The sequence below is a fragment of the Lytechinus variegatus genome, chromosome 10 (genome assembly GCF_018143015.1).
Source record: "Lytechinus variegatus isolate NC3 chromosome 10, Lvar_3.0, whole genome shotgun sequence".
Lineage (NCBI taxonomy): Eukaryota > Metazoa > Echinodermata > Echinoidea > Temnopleuroida > Toxopneustidae > Lytechinus > Lytechinus variegatus.
In genome coordinates, this window is record NC_054749.1 from 16,392,563 (window position 1) to 16,416,201 (window position 23,639).

General features: G+C 34.5%; 1 protein-coding gene across 1 annotated transcript in view; it reads right to left on the minus strand.

Annotated features, from left to right (window-relative positions):
- The window catches only part of LOC121422636, a 176,514-nt gene that overhangs the window by 143,357 nt on the left and 9,518 nt on the right, over positions 1-23,639 (minus strand). The window contains exons 2-4 of the mRNA XM_041617797.1: positions 4,353-4,641; positions 3,078-3,140; positions 1,521-1,651 (exon numbers count right to left, since the gene is read on the minus strand). Coding sequence (XP_041473731.1) covers positions 1,521-1,651; positions 3,078-3,140; positions 4,353-4,641 — 483 coding nt within the window. The remainder of the gene's footprint in view (positions 1-1,520; positions 1,652-3,077; positions 3,141-4,352; positions 4,642-23,639) is intronic.

Consider the following 23,639-nt stretch of genomic DNA (forward strand, 5'->3'; position numbering starts at 1 on the left):
AATATTTATCAACCTATGGGCAGAATTCTGTGCAAAAATGAAATCGATTTGTTTAGTTATGGATGAGTGAGCACGCATCAAAGTGGGAAAATTGGTATTTTCAATGTCACAGACTCATTTTAAAGGGTAATAAAGTGAGTATTGGGGGCAAATTTGGTTTCAAATGTGTCTTTAATTGCTATTGTTTTATCATCCATCATTTCTATCACCAAACACTTTCCGAACTTTAACCATTTTCATGGTTGAGCGAGCACATTCGAAAACTTAGGAATGAATACACTATACTGTATAAATGTATTCTTTTCCTAACAATTTCTAAGGATCAGTTGAATGTATGGATAGATCAGTGGTGGATCCAGAATTTTAAATGGGGGAGGGGCCTATAATCGGGGGAGCCATCAACATTTTCAAATTTTAACATGATCTAACAAGTTGTAGAAGATACTACCACCCCCCCCCCCCCCTATGATGATACGTCACAATACAGGGGCCACAGAGCAGTTTTCAAAGTGTGGGGGGGCTGACCATGCCAAAAATCACAATCGTATTACATTTTTGCACTTGCTTATGGAAAAAAGTGGGGGGCTGAAGCCCCACAGCCCCCCCCCCCCCGCTTCCGCGGCCCCTGCAATACATCGTGCTCACTCAACCATGAACATACGATATCAAAATTTGGTCTGAAGTGGTTAAATGATGGATAGTAAAACAGCATAACACCATAAAATTCACCTAAAAACAATTTTTGCCCAATATTTTTATTTGCACAATCTGAAAAACGACACTTGTGACTTTCAAAAATGGTCATTTTTAATTCAATCTTTAATTACTCATGCATGACTCAACCGATCGATCTCATTTTTCCCCAGGAGTTGCATAATGAGTGTAGAAAACCACCCATGAAATATCATATCTCAAAATAATTTGGTTCAAAAGTTACAGCAATTTGATTTAGGGGGGACTTACTTTTTTTGTTGTGTATAGTTTTGGCTATGTGAGCCTATTGTTAGCAAGTAGACAAAGCTTGTTTAGGGGTCATAATCTGGCGACAACTTGTTTAGAGGCCATAATGTGTAAAGAAGCCCGCGAAAAACTTGTGGAGGGGGTTCTTTTGCACACAGAGAAATTTGATCACCCATGTGTACAGCAAGACATTTGACCCCTCCCCTGGGATTCGAGTTATTGCGGTACAAAATGATATCTTTAACAAAGTCTTTACAATCATCGGTTTCGTTTGGTTTTATTCACCGTATAAAAATCACAATAAAATACATTGCACAAGATATGATATTAAATATAAATATATAATCATGCACATAAAAATATACGGATGGATCACTCTATTCAGAGCCATTGATATAATGGCTCTGTTCTTCCTAGAGGTCTAGTATTGTGGTATGTTCTCATCAAGACCTAGCAAATTCCGGTCTAGTCCCTGCTGACGTGACCAAGGACAAAGCTATGAGCGCTCTCATCTTTATTAACAAATTAGAAAATAACACAAATTATACTACTATACTTACAGCTTCCGTTATTTCGTTGACCGCTTCCATATATTCCGTTGACGAGTTATCTCTGAGCGCCTCCGTGAACTCCTTATCATTCAGTGTTACCTCAAGATTGAAGGTAATGTCACTGTCGCTCGGTTGAATCCCTACAAAAGGGACGTTATTCAAGTATAGAAAGTTTTACAAATGACGACAGTAGATGTGAGGTATCGTTATATATTTGCATCATTAAATGGAAAGTTCACTCTGAAAAAAATAGTTTTAACAAAGAATATTGGTGAATGACGAATGACAATCGATCTACGAATAGAGAGTTATGCAATTTTAAGCTTCTTGATTTGTAAATAAATATCATATTCGAGCAACTTCCGCAAATAGCATGTAGTATACATTTCACGAATTCCTTTTTCGATGAAACAATTTTTTTTCATAGAAGGAGGAACGGAATGAAGTCCAATGATATATCCACCAAAACATATTAAATTAGAAAATCAATTTCTATTAGAAAATGTAATTTCTCTTGAATTTATATCACATGACATTCTCGCCGCTCGTCTGTGACGTGAAACAGCCAAAAGTTTAAACGTTCATAACTCCATTATTCTTCAATGGATTTTCGTCAAACATTCAACAATATTTTGTTCTCATTTTTTTGCTATTATCAAATCCAACTGTCAGGGCAAAATTCAATTTTTAATTCAAAATTTCTCAAAAGTGGATAAATGTAAAGGACATCCCATAAATAACGTGGAGTTTATGTTTATTTCACCAACGAGAAAACCTAGTCTCATTTGAATGTAGTATTACCCTCCCTGTTTTAATCCGGATCATTTGGTTTGGTGGAAGTAAAGCCAGTGACGGAACACTTTTCTTTTTACGATTTTTTTTTCGTTCTTGCATTTTATCGTTATACCTACAAATCTGTCTTTTAACTTATTCTTTAAGGAATCAACACTCAACAAGCCCTGCTTTTCAGTAGACCCCTCCATTATTTCAACTTTTATTTAAATAGTAAAGATGAATAAAAGAAGTTCTATTCAAAATGCTTTATCATAACTATTCTAAAGTTATTATTATCATGATTATGTAGTTATTACCTAGTTCATTATAAATACCATTGTTAATATGACTATCACATCATATTGTTTAGTTTCTATTGTAAATGTTTACCTATCGATGTCATAATGTATACATTTTTAAAACCAAATTGAAAAGTGAAAGTGAACTATCCAAATATTTATTTCAACTTAGCAAGATGTTACATGAAACTGCATATAATTTTTTTAAACGTTGTTATGGAGACTCTGGAGATACTTCATATCTCCTGATTGGGGTATGATACTATATGTAACAACATCGTTTCAATTTGTAAGTAGGGTTCATTCCTTCCATTTGAGATCCTTTATCCATATTTCATGACTAAACATCATTTACCATCGTATTTTAATTTCATTATATGTTTTTTCTCTCTCTTTCTTTTAAATATACATGGAGTAATTTCCTTTTCTTTCTTTTGTAATTGTGTGTATTTTTTAAAGTGAAATACATGAAATGAAATGAAGAATGTAATACCTGTTGTCATTGTTGTCATGTGAGATGTCTGTGATGGCCCCGCAGTCGCATCCACAGAGGTATCTGGATTTAGGAAGGGAAGGACATGACTGTTTATATCATATTTAACAACAACAACAACAAACACGTAATGTCCGATAGTTATAGGATATATGGAAACCAATCACGAGTTTCAAAGTTCAAAGCCGAGCTATTGCGGAATAAGATTTCTCAATAAAAATTATCGAGGAATGATAATAATGATAATGATTATAATAATAATATTGATAATAATCACAACAGTAATAAATTCGACTTATATGGTGCTGATGCAACTCTGCAGAGTGTTGAAGCCTCAAAGCAAATAACATAATTTAAAATGATATTGACAACATTTATCAACAAAATCTCTAATATTGAAATAGCGTTATTCGCTGACAGAAATGGACAAGGTAGAGATCTGAACCAAAGGCGTCGGTTAGCTAATAGTTCTTTCGAAACTTTTTTTTTCTGGAAGGAGAACCCCCTAATTATAGGTGCCCACAGCAGAGGCATCGTCCAAAAGAGAATGTCTTCCGGGGGATAGACCTCAGGGAGCTTCCCATCGAGGAAGTTCCTGGAAGGGGGCATTAACAAGTGTGGATCGTATATGTTGGGAGGGAGTCATTCAGCTGTTACCTATTCTGCTGATTACTGTTGCCAGAAACAAATCATTTGCAACCAACACCATGGAAAAATCAAAACTACCCCTTTCCTTAGATATTTTTTTTTAAACGACGGCCGCAACTTCTCGAATACACTTCTGTGCGCATTGATTTGAACTTGAGCAATTTTCGTCCAAATGTCGTAGAAAACTTCAGTCGCTGTACCATTGTTTGTTCCACTGAACTACGTTGGCTTCACCTGCAACACGAATTAGTCTGGGGTTGGTCATTATCTTTTCATTATCATTGTCTTTTTTTCCGATTGATAACAAATCAAACTCATTAGACAACTGATGAAAAAAAAATTGTGTTTGGAGGTATTTATATGAAGATAGTATGATATGGGTTCAGCCAACGAGCTGGCGTATAAGGTAATACATTACAAGGTTTCTGTAAATGTGGTGCCATAGTATTTGAAGCTTTCCAAGTGAGAAGAAGTATTATATACGCTTCCAAATATGCAAACCAATATAACTTTTCAACTGGAGAAATGTTTTGATATGTAGATGTTCCAGTTACAACCCTGAATGTCGACATGGAAGCCTATGAGATTATATTAGGTAAAATTATATGAGCTTGTTGTTCCATCTACCCTCTTGGGTCAGAAGTATTCCAATGATTAGTCCGACCACGCCAGCCAAGATGAGGAAACAGACCACAGCAATGAGACACAACACGACCAGGGCTCTTCCTCGTTTTACCCTCGACTTGTTCTCATATCCCTGAAGATACCCATCGGTCCCTGAAGAATTTGATTCATCCACGATGTATCGCCCGTCGAACCCACCGGGAGAGGCCACGGCAGCGACACGAGGGTTGTAATGTCTGTAGCCAGCATCGGGGGAATCTGGGGACTCAAACCCACCATTGTAGCGCTCTCCCTGCAAAAATAATGGAAAAGAAAGGAATAGAAAATATTGCTTTTTATCAATGGTATTATCCATTTGTCATGTAATAGTAAAACAATATATCAAAACAAATATATGGATTGATTGATTAATTGATTGATTGGTTGAACTTCTCGGAAAGTATGGCTTGTTAATAAAAGTCCCTTTAATAAACGAACAAGTGACTCAACATTGTAAAAATTCCAAATTATGTTCCATCAGACTCCAAGCAAAAGATGACATCTCTCAGTGATATTCAATCATTTGAATTATGTATCATTAAGTAACTTGGTCTGTTGATTGTGTTATTAATATGTCATAAGCAAGTAAAGTGGAATGAAGGTGATATAAGAAGTTGTGCAAACAAGTGAAAGGTGTCAAAATAGTGTTCCCCTAACGCGCAAGTAAGAAAAAAAATATCGGCTCAATTTTTGTGTCACGATTTAAAAAGAAATCGGGATGTATACTTCATTGTTTTCTTGTAATATAAGTTACCTTGTTTGCAAGAATGTTTTTTTTTCTTCATTATAGTGAGCAGCAACGTACGAGAAGATGAAGGTATCTAAATGGAGCAGGGCGGGGGGGGGGGGTAGACTCGGGATGCATTCGCTGAAATGTGAGGTACTAAAACTTTACACTTTTTACAGTCCCTGCAGCGGAGTCTCGAGAAGTAAACGTCTTCTTCCTTAAACCCTACATGTACATATTTACATATTTCTTTTAATAAAAAAATGATTTATGTATGAACTTATGTTTACAAGAAAAAAAATATGTGATGAAATGGAAGAAAATAAATGTTTTAATTGATATTTGAATAGGTTTACTGAGTTCTTAATACAGTTTACAGGTGATCTGTTAATAACAGAAATGTATATATGTGATGACCATTGTTTTCTTTAAATACAGAAAGGCCTGTCGGCGTTTTTTTCTATCAAATAACAGAAATGTCGTATTTCAGGTAAAATAGATGAAAAATGTGTGAAAACCGGTTATTTTATTTGTCTATGAACTTTTTTAAACAACAAATTTCTATTTGTATCTAGGATCAAAATACAATCACAAACAGTAAAAGACTGAAATGTGTAACTGTTTACATGTTCAAATGGAAACATAACAAAATTTAAAGTAATAATTAAAAATAAATATTCAAATACAATACAAATTCAAACAGATGAAAAAGAAATGTATCATAAGTAAATGCCAAAAGCCATAACATAATTACTACAAGGTGTCAACAATGAAGAAAAGGAGTGGTGAAAGATTTAGGATGAAAGAGGAGACAGGAGAATAAAAGGATGAGAAAAGGGAAACAAATGGAGATACGTCAACAGAAAGGGGAAAGCAAGAGGTGGAAACTGGAAAGAGAATAAGAGGCAAGCTTAAGAATGAAAACTCATAATACAATACAAGACATTTAAAAGTGGTCATCAAAATGTAAGTTGAGTAGTAATTGAAGTGAGCACAAAAAGGGAAAGTAGAGATGAGGATACAGACTTCCTGGAAACTGACAAATGTTTAAAATTGTCATTATTATCATCATTGTTATTGTCTGTTCAATAAACTATTGAGAAAGAAAACAGTTTCAAGTTGTATTTAATTAATGAAAATGATAATAATGATAAAAAAAACCCTCTGTAATATTCTCTACGTTCTCATTTCTTTCTTCCTCTTCTCTATTCCCCTGTTCCCTCTTTACATTTCGATTCATTGATTTTGGTGTCATTATCTCTGGCTCCGCACCTGAGGACTGATTTAAGTTAAAAATAATGTTTCTTTATTGTTTTATCATTAATTTGCACTGCAAAAACACCGGTGTTGATTTAACACCAGCCCGGTATCTACATCGGTCCACACGTGAAAAGCGTTGAAACGAAACACGTTAAGAATCAAACCGATATTGGATTTTACTTTAATTTGTGTTGCTTAAAATAATGCCAAATTGGTGTTAGCCTATAAGGCCAAACCGTGATATCAATGCCGGGCTGGTGGTAGTTTCAAAGACTCTCGTCTTCAATCTGAGGGACGTAGATTCGATTCACAGCCGTGGTGTGTGTTCCTTCGGAAAGAAATTTACCCACATTGTGCTGCGCTCAACCCAGGAGAGACAAATGTGTACCAGTAGGAAGGAATTCCTCAAAAAGCTGTGAGCACCAGAATCGGTAGACTAGCGTATGCAGGGGTAATATAGGAACACCCGAGCATCTAACAAGGTGGATACGTGCGTTATGTAAATCCTATATTATTTCATGATATCATCAGTCTTCAAGCCAAAGAAATCATATACTCCAATTTTTTTGTTAATATATGCTTACAGTCATGTACAACAAGAATACATTTGGCTGACATTAATACGGATTGGATATGAATAAGACCTGCATCTTGTCATATATATCGTACCCCTTCCTCATTATACCAAGTTTTCAGGAAATAAACATTTCTAAACATATCGACAATTTATTGCGTACAATCTGATACATAAGTAACAAAATCTGAGCGCTACAAGAATCGAACTTGAAATATCGGGTGTCCTTGCTCTTTTTTTTTTTACCTCAATGACGTCACTACAGGATATAAATCACTATAATTCTAAGCCTGGAATGTCGAGTTTTTTATCATAAATTTGTAATGAATAGAAATACACACGAATTACTGGACCATGAAACGATGATCGGATATACGTCTCACACCAAAGAACCGGTAACCCATTAACCTATTCTGTGTAATAGACGAGAACCCCCCCCCCCAAAAAAAAAAAAATATTATAATGTGTTTCCAAAAACAAACAGCATAAAATGTGTTGGTTTATGTATTTAATGATTTATTTCAATGTATCTACTTATTTGTAAAGAGGTGATATTTCACTTGTTATATGTATTTTTGTTTTATTTGCTTTTTGTCACGAATTGACGTTATGAACTAAAAACCACTAAACACACACAAAAAAATACAATACAAAAAATAATCGGTCACTTTAATAGCCAGTAGTCGATTTGGTGCAAGTTACTTGGTTGGGTGGCATGTTAATGAGGGATCGAAATAAGAACATTTCCTGGCACCGTAAACTAAAATGGAATCCTTCGAAAATGGGGTTTGAAAAGAAGAACGTAGGCCCTAATCTTAAAAGCAAAAGTGAAAGTTCTAACAATATTGCATTTTACTCACTTTTTTTACACCGATGTATTTTTTCTATTACTTATCTATTTTCTTTCAAAATGTTACCATATTGTATTTCTGTTGTTCAAATAATTTTCTTTCCAATGTTACATGCTCCTTTTAGTTGAGTAAGGTCGGTAAATCAAATTCATTATTACACTCTAAAGATGAAATCTTAAATCAACAACTGAAACGTTGGAGGAGTGGCATCCTTTTCTAAATATTGCATGTACAACTTTAAATGGTTCGACCCAACACTTAAATTGTCGGATTCAGCTTTATGCAAGCTTGGATATAGCATTCGGGAAAGGGTGTCACTCATATATAGGAGGCTCCAACCTTTCAAATCTTCATTCAACATTTCATGTTTAGAGTGTATAGTGGGAAGTGCAATCATATAACACTGTGGACATACCTCCTCAAAAAAGTGTCATCTCCCTCTCTTTGTTTCACTTTTATTTTACTTCAAATATGACTCTCTCTATTTAACACAAATTGCTTCCATGGCCCTTTCGAGTTCTTGATATCAATTCTTTAATTTCATAATTATTGAACTTTTTCTCATGGAGCACGATGCCTTCGATAACGATGGGTTAATAATGCTGAATAAACAAAGGACTCCCCCTCCCCTATTGGCGGAGCAAAAAGGGAGAAAAATTGGGACAGAAAAAAAAATAATAGAAAAACAGGTGAAAAAAAGAAAAAAAGATTAGAAAGACGAGTGAAAAAGATTGGTTGAAGGGAAGATATGGAATGTACATATATGTTTATTAAATCTTTCATTTTAAAAATAATAATAATAAACTGTTCTTGTATAGCGCATATCACAATTATGAATAATGTCTCTATGCGCTTCCAGAGACTTGGATATTATTACCCCAGCTGTAGCTTGGCTGCCGTAATTACTATGATTACAGCGCACACGCATTTATATAGAATCTTGCTCAATAAATGGGCGCGCTCGCATTATTTGATTTGTCAAGAACATATTATTTTCATGTATTCCATGAGTAATATAAAAATATTCCTTTTCAGGGTTGATTGTCAAAACCTATCAGCTAGCGCTGCGCACTCGTCTTTGGATTGATGAGTAATACCTCAACAGTAACTTAATAACAAACTACTTAAAATCCCCTTTTCATGACAGTTTATCAAAAGCTTCGGCTCGCTATTTGTGCTCGCATTAATTGTTCTAAATATATATTCACTCATGCATCCTATTCATAATTACAAAAGTGCTTTAAATGTCCAGTTTTCAAGCCTTATTATCAATTTTCACGCTCTCATTAGGTTTATTTGATCAATAAACATTTATTTATATCAATAAGATAATAAAATGTTCAGGAATTCTAAATAATTGAATTGTCTCTTGTTAGAAGGGAATATAAGTATTATCTTGGTAACTAAGTGTGCACTAAATTAACAAAATCTTGCGCTAAGGATAGTGAGAAGAGGAATAGGAAGATAGTCATCATTTTTCATATGACTTTCCCTATCCTAATGATAAAAAATATCAGCTCGCGCTTTGCCCTCGCAATTTTCCTACACTGTGCTTGAAATAGTTCTCATATTGACCCCGTTTCAGATCGGAATATCAAATATTTTCAGCACGCGCTTCGCTCTCGCATTATTGACTTTCGTAATTAGAATATTATTTAAAATGCTCAGATTCTAGATCTTCATTTAGATTTGCAGCTCGTTCTTTACTTTAAACCTGCTTGAATTATTCAGTTTCAAATCAGACAATTAAAAATTTTCTGCTCGCGCTTCGCGCCCGCATTGTCAATGTAGGAAGATACCAAATTACCCTTCCTAATGTTTTACGAAACATGATAAGAGTCTTGCTTTTGGGTCGAAATCTAAAAAAAATGCCTCGCATTGTTTAGTTGTAAACCTATCTTGTTCATTATTGCAAAAAAAGTGCTTGTCCATTATTAGCTCGGAATGTCAAACATTTTCAGCTCGCCCTCGCATTATTTGATTGTTGACATATGTATGTATCGTCTTCATGGCTAACTGCAAACAGTTCTTAACAGGTCCATTTTCGATCAGACCCGGGGGCCGTTTCATAAAGCTGTTCGTAAGTTAAGAGTGACATTAAGAACGACTGGTGATCCTTTCTTACGCGCTAAACCATCGCCTATGGTGTATACCATTTACCAAAAGAAAGGATCACCAGTCGTTCTTAAAGTCGTTCTTATCTTACGAACAGCTTTATGAAACACCCACCAGAATGTTTAAGTATTTCTGCTGGCGCTCGCAGTAAGTATATAGCTTTATACACATCTTGTTCAGGATCACAAACATTGCACGGAATGTTTCATTTTCAGGACACAATACATGAAATTTCCATTTTTTTTAACTCGCGCTTTGCGATCGCACTAATAAAATATGGCCTATGAGATTATTATATACACAACAAAAAAAGTAAGTCCCCCCTTAAACAAACATCAATAATTTCCAAACCAATGCGAGTTTTTAATATATTTTTACATGAGCGTGTAGGTAATTTTATAACCTACCCTCTGAGGAAATGTTATGGACGTATTTGACGTCATGCTTCAGTGAGCACCGTCAGAAGGCAAAAATGTCACTTTTCAAAAGTCACAAGCCAAATATCATGACTTTGATTCCATTTTATTGGAACTAATTGCACATTCTCATCATGAAATATAGTGAGAAGGCTTGTAAAAGGTACTTTCTAAAAGACGATACAACTCTTTTGGCTAAATTTCACGGTTGAATAAACAAAAGTTCAAATTTGCTAAAATTTGATTTTTGACGCTTTATATCAACAAAAATGATATTTTATTTTGGGGAAGAGTATCTTCATCAATATTTATCGTTTCACGGTTCATTGAACATTTATTGAAAACAAAAAATACGATTTTCAAATATCATAGGCAAGTATTGTTTCATTTTGGTACCTGAAAATGATTTTTTCTCAACTTTTTTCGTTATGTTCATGACCAATTAACATGCTTCAATGATTCAAAGGCGTTTAAATAAACATCCACGCTTGAATGAACATGTGGAATGTGATTGGCTCTTTTTTACGTTATTGGAAAAAATGAAATTTGTAACTATGGATATCTGTCACAAACCTCCTTGCATAGTTCTTTTGATTTGATTTTTATGAAAATCCCGATGTTTAATGCATCAGTGAGCACATAACATTAAAAAATTATGGAAATGAGAAGAAAGTTCAAGGCCTTGGCCCCACTCTGTGCCGTATCAAATTGTTCTTTTGGTGTGCGCGCCTTTTAGATAGTGTTACTCTGAAGCCATATGCGAAGTTTCATGAAATAATAGTTGGTAGAAGTAACAAAAACCGCCCATGAAACAAACCCTCATTTCATATTTGTTAAAATTTTGACTTCTTCTCTCAAGTGTCCATTATGGGTGCATATGTTTAAGAATAAGTACCCCCTTATTCAATATGGTGGAACTTTTTTTCAAGGCTGTCTTTAGCAATGTCATTTCGCAGTAATGTCTATCAACCTATGGGCAGAATTATGCGCAAAAATGAAATCGATTCGTTTATTTATGGATGAGTGAGCACGAATCAAAGTGGGAAAATTGGTACTTTCAATGTTACAGACTCATTTTTTAAAGGGTAATAAAGTGAATATTGGGGGCAAATGCGGTTTTAAATGTGACTTCAATTGCTGTTGTTTTTATCATCCATCATTTCTATCACCACACACTTTCCGAATTTGAAACATTTTCATGGTTGAGTGAGCACATTCGAAACCTTAGGAATGAATACTCTTTATACTGCTTGAATGTATTCTTTTCTTAACAACTCATGATCAGTTTAATTTATGGATCCAGAATGATATGGGGGAGGGGCCTATAATCGGGGGAGCCACCAACATTTTCAAATTTTAAAATGATCTAACAAGTTGTAGAGGATACTATCATAAACCCCTATGATGATACGTCACAATACAGGGGCCGCGGAACGGTTTTCAAAGTGGGGTGGGGGGGGTGCTGAGCCAAAAGTAGGAAGGGGGGGGGCTCACCATGCAAAAAAAATTATAATCGTATGGTCATTTTTACATTTTTGTACATGCTTTTGGAAAAAAATATGGGGGGCTGAAGCCCCCCCCCCCCCGCAGACCCTGCAATACATTGTGCTCACTCAACCATGAACAGACGATATCAAAATTGTGTGTGGAGTGGCTGGATAGTGATGGATAGTAAAACAGCATAACACCATAAAATTCACCTAAAAACAACTTTTGCCCAACTTTGTATTTGCACAATCTGAGAAACGATGCTTGTGACTTTCAAAAATGGTCATTTTTAATTCAATCTTTAATTACTCATGCATAACTCAATCGATCAATCTAATTTTTCCCAGGAGTTGCCTAATGAGTATAGAAAACCACGTGCGAAATATATCTCAAAATAATTCCGTTCCAAAGTTACAGCAATTTGATTTAGGGGGAACTTACTTTTTTGTTGTGTATATATTCAGGATGTTTTACTAGTGTATAGCTCCGAAGTGACAGTTAGGAATACCCATTCAAAGAAACAAACTAAAATGAACTTTGAGCTGCCGATCGGGGAAAATATGAGTGAAAAAATGTTCGCCCCCCCCCCCTATTGGCAAAAGCTGAATCCACCCCAGCATACGGGTCGCATATTGTCTGGGTAAATGAATCTCAGAGCCGCTGCTAAACAAAAGAAAATCTCCTTTCTAATTGGTATTTTTATTGAAGAGAGTCATTGCTAATATTCTATTCAGTTTTGTTCGGCCTACATATTTTGTGACTACTCTATTGTCGATGCTTTTGTACTGATCCCGGCTTTGGACTGCGGTATTTCCAAAGAGGGGAGTTTTATAATGGAAATTCAACCATGCATGTTCCGAAGCATGAAATAGCATTTCTAAAACCTGTATTTACTCCTACGTCTGCACTGATCGGCATGAAAAATTAACAAAAGGCGGGTCATTTTATTTCACCTATGTGTCCGAGATGAATGCTTCGATGTCGTCGTACATGGGGGAAGGATGGGGCTGATCCACAGAAAGCAAGCGTTTTAGAAGTATTTTGCTAAAACTTCGAGATATAAATATCAACCTCATTATATTTCTTTGAATCTCCAATCAATAGGCCTAGTATTCCCCATCCCCTTGCTTCACGTGTAAAAAGATAAAACTACTTAGAAAATCTATCATAGAATTGATAGTAAAAAAACGATTTTTTTTTTTTTTTTGGCTCTCTCGTCTCTCTCACTTGCTCAAAAATTTTTCACTGTAACGAAACAATTGTTTTTCCCTTATTTCAGGGGCACATAATCAGGAGCGAAGGGGGGGGGGGTAAATAAAGACACTGTGTTCTCATGGTAAAATTTTGCCCAACATATTGGCCAAACAAAGGAACGAAATGCCATCCGAGCAATTCATTGTTTCGGTTAGTTGGTTATTTTCGTCTAATGCTAAAACACCGGGAATTATTCGTCCGAGGTTGAATTGGCATTACTTTTTTTTCCGAGGGGCAAATAGTAATTTTTCCAGTGCAACTGAGGAAGAATAATTGCCTCTACACTTTCGAAAGGCTTTAATAAGTGAGAGCAATAGTTCTTGATAATCTAGTTTTTTGTACTCGTAGTTCATCCTTTTAAAAAATCCGAATCAAATATAAATAACCCGCTGCCGACTAACTTGGTTTTCCTGAATCGACACGCTCAGCGCGCGTAATGAAAGTCATGAACGTCAATGATTAAATAGTACACTATTCCATCACTGACGTCACGGAATAGTACATTTTCTTCAGTGGGCGTTTCATTTTCAACATCATCGAAAAATAGTGAGAATATGTTTGGTCACATGATGCTATTTAAACCAATCAGCATACATGATTTAATTTATTTAGGGTATAATATATAAATAGTGTACAATCTATGCTATTGTACAAATATACTGGATCATATGTCCGACAAATATATCAGGCTTTGAGAAAGTATAGTGGGAATTATTTATCCGAGGTTGGACTGGCAATTACTATTTTTCCCGAGGAAAAAATAGTTACAATGCTATTCAACCGAGGATAGATAATTCCCACAACCAGGCCGGTGATTTTAGCCCAAAATTTGACCAAATATGGAACAAGTTGCAACAGATTTTTTCCATCACAGTCCATTTATGTGAGGTCCATAGTAAAACATACTAAAAGTCCCAAACTATCCGAATAGGAGAAAGGCATCTAATTTTTGCATAAATCCAAAATGGCTGCCAAATTAATTGATATGTCTTATCCTTAATATTGTTTGCACAAGCAATAGAAAATCTATTATTCAGATGTTAGAAATCGTTTTCGGGACTGTCCGTTTAATGCTTTTTTTTTGGGGGGGGGGAATTTGAGAATTTATGCAAAAATTCCCATATTTTTCGGTCAAATATTTGCATGTGCATTGATATCTTTCTGTTTTATTATTAACATCAACAACTAATGCAAAATATCAGCATCAGACAAGAAAGGGGATATATCAAGGAGAATATTGATATGCTTCATAACAGTATTAATGTCTTAACTTGCTTAGATAAACCGCAGATACATCCGAATGTATTATCCGATATTGCAATAAAATGACACCCAAAACCAACCTCCGTGTCTTATGGGGTGTTGCAAGAAACTTGCGATCAACTGCAAGTTTCTGTTTGGTCCCTAAATCAATAATATGTCTTGCAATTAATTGTAAATTCACGATTGATTTCTAATCTGCCCCTTGAAAAAAGGAGTGTAATCCGATTTGGTACAGCTAACCTTAATCTATCAATTGTAAAATTTGAACAGAATATTTGCGATTGATCGCAAATATTTTCTTGCAACACCCCCTTAGTCACACTTTTCATATCGACTACAACGCGATCGCTGGCATGCTTTTAAAGAGAGTACAATAAATTAAATCGACCTTGTGTTGATGTGGCTATTAAAGCGAGAGATGCTTAAACTTTATGGACGTTTTATCACCATTATATTTCCCCATTGGAAACTCCGCTTATTGAGCGCTATGAGAATTTTCAGAAAATCAAAAGTCTCTCGGGATCTTAACTTCTCAATTAAATCTTCGCGCGTCATAACGCGTACTATTGCAGGAAAGGACACTTTATCGGCTTTTGGTTCAGAACCAAGAGCCGATGCAGAATCGGCTTTTGGTTTATCTTGCACTGCGTTTACACGCTGTTAAAGTTCGCGGTCATACTCGCGGTTCAGAACCGCGAGCCGATGAAAAAACCTGAAATGATACGCACACCAACAATATACGTCATAATAAAGACTACGCTGGATCCGTGCGCTTATAATTACGTCAAATGGTAAAGTAAATGTAATGCGCGCCAATTACCGATGCAGAATCGGCTTTCTGTTTACACGTAGTACAAAAAACCCGATTCTGCATCGGCTTGCGGTTCAGAACCTTCTACTTTGGTGGTGCAAATTGCCTGTTCAGTACCGCGAGCCGATGCAAAGGCAGATTAAGTGTTAACACGGTAAGTGTTAGATAAAGCGTGGCTAGAGCGCTGAGTCATATAAGCGCGCATGGAGCTGCGCTGTGCCGACCACGTAAACCGGCCGCCACTACCAAACCGGACAACTGTGCCCTGCCCTGCCGCATTATAGTACACAACTCCTATATGTTTTTCAAAAAAATACTTTCAGATTTTTTAGAATTTGATTTATTTTGTTCCATTTTTCCTATTTAGAGGGTGCTGAACACGATTATGCTTGTTGATATATAAATGACGTCTTTGGTTGTTGCCATGGCAACGGATTATTTTCTCAAAAATACCCTTAATGGTAGAAAAACATGGTATCTTAAAGTTTTAAGCTTCCAATTTCATAAATGATAATACTTCTAGAAATTTAAGTCATTCCACTAGTTGAAATTTTATCGTTGCTATGGCAACGGCTTTTCCCCTAGAAAATTGATATTTTGATTTTTATATATGAAAATAATCGTGTTCAGCACCCTCGAAATAGGGGAAATGGAACAAAAAAATAATCAGATTCTAAGAAATCCCTGGCAGGGATGATTTGCCCGGTTTGGTAATAACGACCGGTTTACATGGTCGGCACACGATTTTCCCTAGAGAGTATGATGAAAATGATATGGATTTTGAATGTTTGGGAGCGAAATATGGAACCATTTGCATTTTAGAGGGTATTAAGACACTTTTGCATGTTTTCGGCGCATTTTAGGCAATTTTCAAGCCAACTTTCTACACTTGGGACACCAATAGTTTAAAATCGAGGACATGGACCCCATATTTTAATATTTAATGTCATCAGAATATATTCTTTTACAAATCTGGAGAGTATGATGAAAACGACATGGATTTTGAATGGTTGGGAGCGAAATATGGAACCATTTGCATTTTGGAGGGTATGGAGACACGTGCATGTTTTTGGCGCATTTTAGGCAATTTTCAAGCCAACTTGCTACACTTGGACACCAATAGTTCAAAAACCAGCACATGGACCCCATGTTAATTAATATTTTAATGTCTTCAGAATATATTATTTTACAAATCTGGAGAGTATAATGAAAATGACATGGATTTTGACTGTTTGGGGGGGAAAACTACGGAACCCTTCGCATTTTAAACGGCATTAAATAGACTTGTACGTTTTGGGCGATTTTCATGCCAACTCGCATCACTTTGGACACTCATAGTCAAAAAATGAGCTCATGGACCTCATGTTTTCAACTTTCCTACACCTTCCATATGCATTCCTCTACAATTTAGCCGAATTTGATGAAAATAACATCGATTTTGAAAAAAAAGTGCAGCTTACATAATGCTTTTTTTTTTTAGTAGATTCACGTATTTGAAGATTTGTTTTTTCCGAGTTTTTGCACCATTCTTGACAAATGAGGGCGCTGCTGACTCCAACTAGATATATTTTTTTTACCAATTAAAAGACTTTCCTTTACTTTGGTATACACTTTGTTATACATCTTTAAAAAATGATAAAGTTTGATGCGGTATATCTACTGAGTAAAGGTAATTTAAACTCATTTGGTGAATTCGTGTGGTCTAAGGGAGGCACAATTCTCTCGATTGCGCAAGATTGTATATCATTCAAATACGGCGACTTTGAAGACCCGTAGAAAAAAAGCACATGAACCTATATTATTTGTTTTGCTTTTTCATAATGCATAGATACCAAAGTAATTCTCTGCAAAATTTGGTAAAAATGACATGGACTTCACTTTTACCGTGGAACTTCCTTAAGTGACTTTTCAGAAAACCAAAATGCTAATTGAGCTTTCAGAATATAAAAAAAACTCTTTGCACTTTTATTTTTTTGGGGGGATAGTAATAACAATTGTTTCCATGTTATTTTTCTTTTATTCAAGTTTTCCATATTGGACCATTGATACATATTATCACATAAATGTTGTCCAAGAACTATTTGCCTTTTATTGGCTTATCCAATTTGAATTTTAGGGGAAAAAACTAATCATTACTATTGTTGAATTTAATTGTGCAAGATTGCAACATCAGCGCGCAAAGGGTTAAGCAAAAGTAAGGTCTTGTTAAGTATAAGATTTTTAAGTTTATGGCTAAGTATAAGGTTATTAAGCATAAGGCTTTGATCAAGCACTTTAGTTTAAGTATAAGGTTTTTAAAACATAAGGTCGTGGTTAAGTGTAAGTTTTTTAAGCATAAGGATCGGTCAAGAATAAGGTACGGTATAGGACTTTTTAGCACAAGGTTTATAAAGCAAAGTTTTGGCTAAGTATAAGGTTTTTGAACGTAAGGTTTTGGTCAAGCATAAAGTTTTAGGTTTTGGTCAAGCATCATGTTTTGGTAAGGTTTAAGGTTTTTCACCAAAAATGGTTTTTAGTTTAAGGTTTTGGTTAAGCATAAGATTTTTTAGGCATAAGGTTTTTGTCAAGAATAAGGTTTTTAAGCATAAGGATTTGGTCAAGCATAATGTTCTGTTCTAGCATAATTTTTGGTAAAGTAGGTTTTTGTCAAGCATAAGGTTTGGTCAAGTATAAGGTTTTTGTCAAGCATAAGGTCTTGGCCAAACATAAGGTTTTTAAGCATAAGGTTATGGTACGGTGTAAGGCTTCTTTAGCATAAGGTTTTTAAAGCAAAGTTTTGGCTAAGTATAAGGTTTTTGAGCCTAAGGTTTTGGTCAAGCATAAAGTTTTTAGACAATGTTTGGTCAAGGATAAGGTTTTAGAAAATGTTTTGGACAAGGGTAAAGTTTTAAGCATTAGGTTTTGGTCATGCATAATGTTTTGGTAAGGTCTAAGGTTTTTCACCAAAAAGGGATTTTAGTTTAAGGTTTTGGTTAAGCATAAAATTTTTTAGGCATAAGGTTTTTGTCAAGCATAAGGTTTTGGTCAAGCATAAGGTTTTAGCCAAACATAAGGTTTTTAAGCATAAGGTTTTTAAAGCATAAGGATCCGTCGAGCATAAGATTTTGGTAAGGTATAAGGCTTCTTTAGCATAAGGTTTTTAAAGCAAAGTTTTGGCTAAGTATAAGGTTTTTGAGCGTAAGGTTTTGGTCGAGCATAAAGTTTTTAGACAATGTTTGGTCAAGGATAAGGTTTTAGACAATGTTTTGGACAAGGGTCAAGTTTTAAGCATTAGGTTTTGGTCATGCATAATGTTTTGGTAAGTTTTAAGGTTTTTCACCAAAAAGGGTTTTTAGTTTAAGGTTTTGGTTAAGCATAAGATTTTTTAGGCATAAGGTTTTTGTCAAGCATAAGGTTTTTAAGCATAAGGTTTTTGTCAAGCATAAGGTTTTCGCCAAGCATAAGGTTTTTAAGCATAAGGTTTTTGTCAAGCATAAGGTTTTTAAAGCATAAGGATCCGTCAAGCATACGATTTTGGCTAAGTATAAGGTTTTTTTAGGGTAAATTTTTTGTCAAGCATAAAGTTTTTAAGCATAAGGTTTTGGTCAAGCATAAGGTTTTAGCCAAACATAAGGTTTTTAAGCATAAGGTTTTTGTCAAGCATAAGGTTTTTAAAGCATAAGGATCCGTCAAGCATACGATTTTGGCTAAGTATAAGGTTTTTTTAGGGTACAGTTTTTGTCAAGCATAAAGTTTTTAGACAATGTTTTGGTCAAAGATAAGGTTTTAAGCGTTAGGTTTTGTTTAAGCATAATATATTTAAGCATAAGGTTTTTTAGCATTAAGTTTTGGTTCATTATAAGGTTCTTGAGCACAAGTTATGGTCAAGTATAAGGATTTTAACAATGTTTTGGTCAATGATACGGTTAATTAGCACAAGGGTTTGATGAAGTATAAGTTTTTTAAGCCAAGGGTTTTCGTTAATGCTTAAAGTTTTCATCATAGAATTTTTTAGCATTAGGTTTTAAACAGGTTTTTAGCATAAGGTTTTTGCTTACGCATGTTTGTTAATACATTAGGTTTTACTGGAGCAGTAGTTTCAGTGAATTGCAAGGTTTTCAGCAAAGGGCTGGAAATGTGGTAGGAATCTTAGAGAAGAATTAAGTAAGAATGAAACATTACATATACATTAACAAAATCATACAATATCAAACATTGAACCTACCTTAATTGAACATTCTGAAAGAGGTGGGTATTTGATAGAACATAACATTTAATAACAAATTTTGGGTAATAATTTCTTTGGGGGAGAGAATTCCAATGTGCTAATGCATCTCTCTGGAACGCCCGATTCCCATATGATTTGGTCTTGACAGTAATTTCAGAAGAATTTATGAACCAGAACGGAGATTACGTTTGGTTTTGATTTGATTCTTTCTGTTTCCAGTGTAAGTTTTTTAAGCATAAGGATCGGTCAAGAATAAGGTACGGTATAGGACTTTTTAGCACAAGGTTTATAAAGCAAAGTTTTGGCTAAGTATAAGGTTTTTGAACGTAAGGTTTTGGTCAAGCATAAAGTTTTTAGACAATGTTTGGTCAAGGATAAGGTTTTAGACAATGTTTTGGACAAGGGTAAAGTTTTAAGTATTAGGTTTTGGTCAAGCATCATGTTTTGGTAAGGTTTAAGGTTTTTCACCAAAAATGTTTTTTAGTTTAAGGTTTTGGTTAAGCATAAGATTTTTTAGGCATAAGGTTTTGTCAAGAATAAGGTTTTTAAGCATAAGGATTTGGTCAAGCATAATGTTCTTTTCTAGCATAATTTTTGGTAAAGTAGGTTTTTGTCAAGTATAAGGTTTGGTCAAGTATAAGGTTTTTGTCAAGCAAAAGGTCTTGGCCAAACATAAGGTTTTTAAGCATAAGGTTATGGTACGGTGTAAGGCTTCTTTAGCATAAGGTTTTTAAAGCAAAGTTTTGGCTAAGTATAAGGTTTTTGAGCCTAAGGTTTTGGTCAAGCATAAAGTTTTTAGACAATGTTTAGTCAAGGATAAGGTTTTAGACAATGTTTTGGACAAGGGTAAAGTTTTAAGCATTAGGTTTTGGTCATGCATAAAGTTTTGGTAAGGTCTAAGGTTTTTCACCAAAAAGGGATTTTAGTTTAAGGTTTTGGTTAAGCATAAGATTTTTTAGGCATAAGGTTTTTGTCAAGCATAAGGTTTTGGTCAAGCATAAGGTTTTAGCCAAACATAAGGTTTTTAAGCATAAGGTTTTTAAAGCATAAGGATCCGTCAGGCATAAGATTTTGGTAAGGTATAAGGCTTCTTTAGCATAAGGTTTTTAAAGCAAAGTTTTGGCTAAGTATAAGGTTTTTGAGCGTAAAATTTTGGTCAAGCATAAAGTTTTTAGACAATGTTTGGTCAAGGATAAGGTTTTAGACAATGTTTTGGACAAGGGTCAAGTTTTAAGCATTAGGTTTTGGTCATGCATAATGTTTTGGTAAGGTTTAAGTTTTTTCACCAAAAAGGGTTTTTAGTTTAAGGTTTTGGTTAAGCATACGATTTTTTAGGCATAAGGTTTTGTCAAGCATAAGGTTTTTAAGCATAAGGTTTTGGTCAAGCATAAGGTTTTTAAAGCATAAGGATCCGTCAAGCATAAGATTTTGGCTAAGTATAAGGTTTTTTTAGGGTAAAGTTTTGTCAAGCATAAAGTTTTTAGACAATGTTTTGGTCAAAGATAAGGTTTTTAAGCGTTAGGTTTTGTTTAAGCATAAGATATTTAAGCATAAGGTTTTTTAGCATTAAGTTTTGGTTCATTATAAGGTTCTTGAGCACAAGTTATGGTCAAGTATAAGGATTTTAACAATGTTTTGGTCAATGATACGGTTAATTAGCACAAGGGTTTGATGAAGTATAAGTTTTTTAAGCCAAGGGTTTTCGTTAATGCTTAAAGTTTTCATCATAGAATTTTTAGCATTAGGTTTTAAACAGGTTTTTAGCATAAGGTTTTTGCTTACGCATGTTTGTTAATACATTAGGTTTTACTGGAGCAGTAGTTTCAGTGAATTGCAAGGTTTTCAGCAAAGGGCTGGAAATGTGGTAGGAATCTTAGAGAAGAATTAAGTAAGAATAAAACATTACATATACATTAACAAAATCATACAATATCAAACATTGAACCTACCTTAATTGAACATTCTGAAAGAGGTGGGTATTTGATAGAACATAACATTTAATAACAAATTTTGGGTAATAATTTCTTTGGGGGAGAGAATTCCAATGTGCTAATGCATCTCTCTGGAACGCCCGATTCCCATATGATTTGGTCTTGACAGTAATTTCAGAAGAATTTATGAACCAGAACGGAGATTACGTTTGGTTTTGATTTGATTCTTTCTGTTTCAAGTGTAAGTTTTTTAAGCATAAGGATCGGTCAAGAATAAGGTACGGTATAGGACTTTTTAGCACAAGGTTTATAAAGCAAAGTTTTGGCTAAGTATAAGGTTTTTGAACGTAAGGTTTTGGTCAAGCATAAAGTTTTTAGACAATGTTTGGTCAAGGATAAGGTTTTAGACAATGTTTTGGACAAGGGTCAAGTTTTAAGTATTAGGTTTTGGTCAAGCATCATGTTTTGGTAAGGTTTAAGGTTTTTCACCAAAAATGGTTTTTAGTTTAAGGTTTTGGTTAAGCATAAGATTTTTTAGGCATAAGGTTTTGTCAAGAATAAGGTTTTTAAGCATAAGGATTTGGCCAAGCATAATGTTCTTTTCTAGCATAATTTTTGGTAAAGTAGGTTTTTGTCAAGCATAAGGTTTGGTCAAGTATAAGGTTTTTGTCAAGCATAAGGTCTTGGCCAAACAAGGTTTTTAAGCATAAGGTTATGGTACGGTGTAAGGCTTCTTTAGCATAAGGTTTTTAAAGCAAAGTTTTGGCTAAGTATAAGGTTTTTGAGCCTAAGGTTTTGGTCAAGCATAAAGTTTTTAGACAATGTTTAGTCAAGGATAAGGTTTTAGACAATGTTTTGGACAAGGGTAAAGTTTTAAGCATTAGGTTTTGGTCATGCATAAAGTTTTGGTAAGGTCTAAGGTTTTTCACCAAAAAGGGATTTTAGTTTAAGGTTTTGGTTAAGCATAAGATTTTTTAGGCATAAGGTTTTTGTCAAGCATAAGGTTTTGGTCAAGCATAAGGTTTTAGCCAAACATAAGGTTTTTAAGCATAAGGTTTTTAAAGCATAAGGATCCGTCAGGCATAAGATTTTGGTAAGGTATAAGGCTTCTTTAGCATAAGGTTTTTAAAGCAAAGTTTTGGCTAAGTATAAGGTTTTTGAGCGTAAAATTTTGGTCAAGCATAAAGTTTTTAGACAATGTTTGGTCAAGGATAAGGTTTTAGACAATGTTTTGGACAAGGGTCAAGTTTTAAGCATTAGGTTTTGGTCATGCATAATGTTTTGGTAAGGTTTAAGTTTTTTCACCAAAAAGGGTTTTTAGTTTAAGGTTTTGGTTAAGCATAAGATTTTTTAGGCATAAGGTTTTGTCAAGCATAAGGTTTTTAAGCATAAGGTTTTGGTCAAGCATAAGGTTTTTAAAGCATAAGGATCCGTCAAGCATAAGATTTTGGCTAAGTATAAGGTTTTTTTAGGGTAAAGTTTTGTCAAGCATAAAGTTTTTAGACAATGTTTTGGTCAAAGATAAGGTTTTTAAGCGTTAGGTTTTGTTTAAGCATAAGATATTTAAGCATAAGGTTTTTTAGCATTAAGTTTTGGTTCATTATAACGTTCTTGAGCACAAGTTATGGTCAAGTATAAGGATTTTAACAATGTTTTGGTCAATGATACGGTTAATTAGCACAAGGGTTTGATGAAGTATAAGTTTTTAAGCCAAGGGTTTTCGTTAATGCTTAAAGTTTTCATCATAGAATTTTTTAGCATTAGGTTTTAAACAGGTTTTTAGCATAAGGTTTTTGCTTACGCATGTTTGTTTATACATTAGGTTTTACTGGAGCAGCAGTTTCAGTGAATTGCAAGGTTTCAGCAAAGGGCTGGAAATGTGGTAGGAATCTTAGAGAAAGAATTAAGTAAGAGTGAAACATTACATATGCATTAACAAAATCATACAATATCAAACATTGAACCTACCTTAATTGAACATTCTGAAAGAGGTGGGTATTTGATAGAACATAACATTTAATAACAAACTTGGGGTAATAATTTCTTTGGGGGAGAGAATTCCAATGTGCTAATGCATCTTTCTGGAACGCCCGATTCCCATATGATTTGGTCTTGACAGTAATTTCAGAAGAATTTATGAACCAGAACGGAGATTACGTTTGGTTTTGATTTGATTCTTTCTGTTTCACAATTGTACATAATATGATAAACATAACGTAACAAGGTCGAAAATACTACAAGACAATATATATGTATGTATATATACACAACAAAAAAAGTAAGTCCCCCCTTAAACAAACATCAATAATTTCCAAACCAATGCGAGTTTTTAATATATTTTTACATGAGCGTGT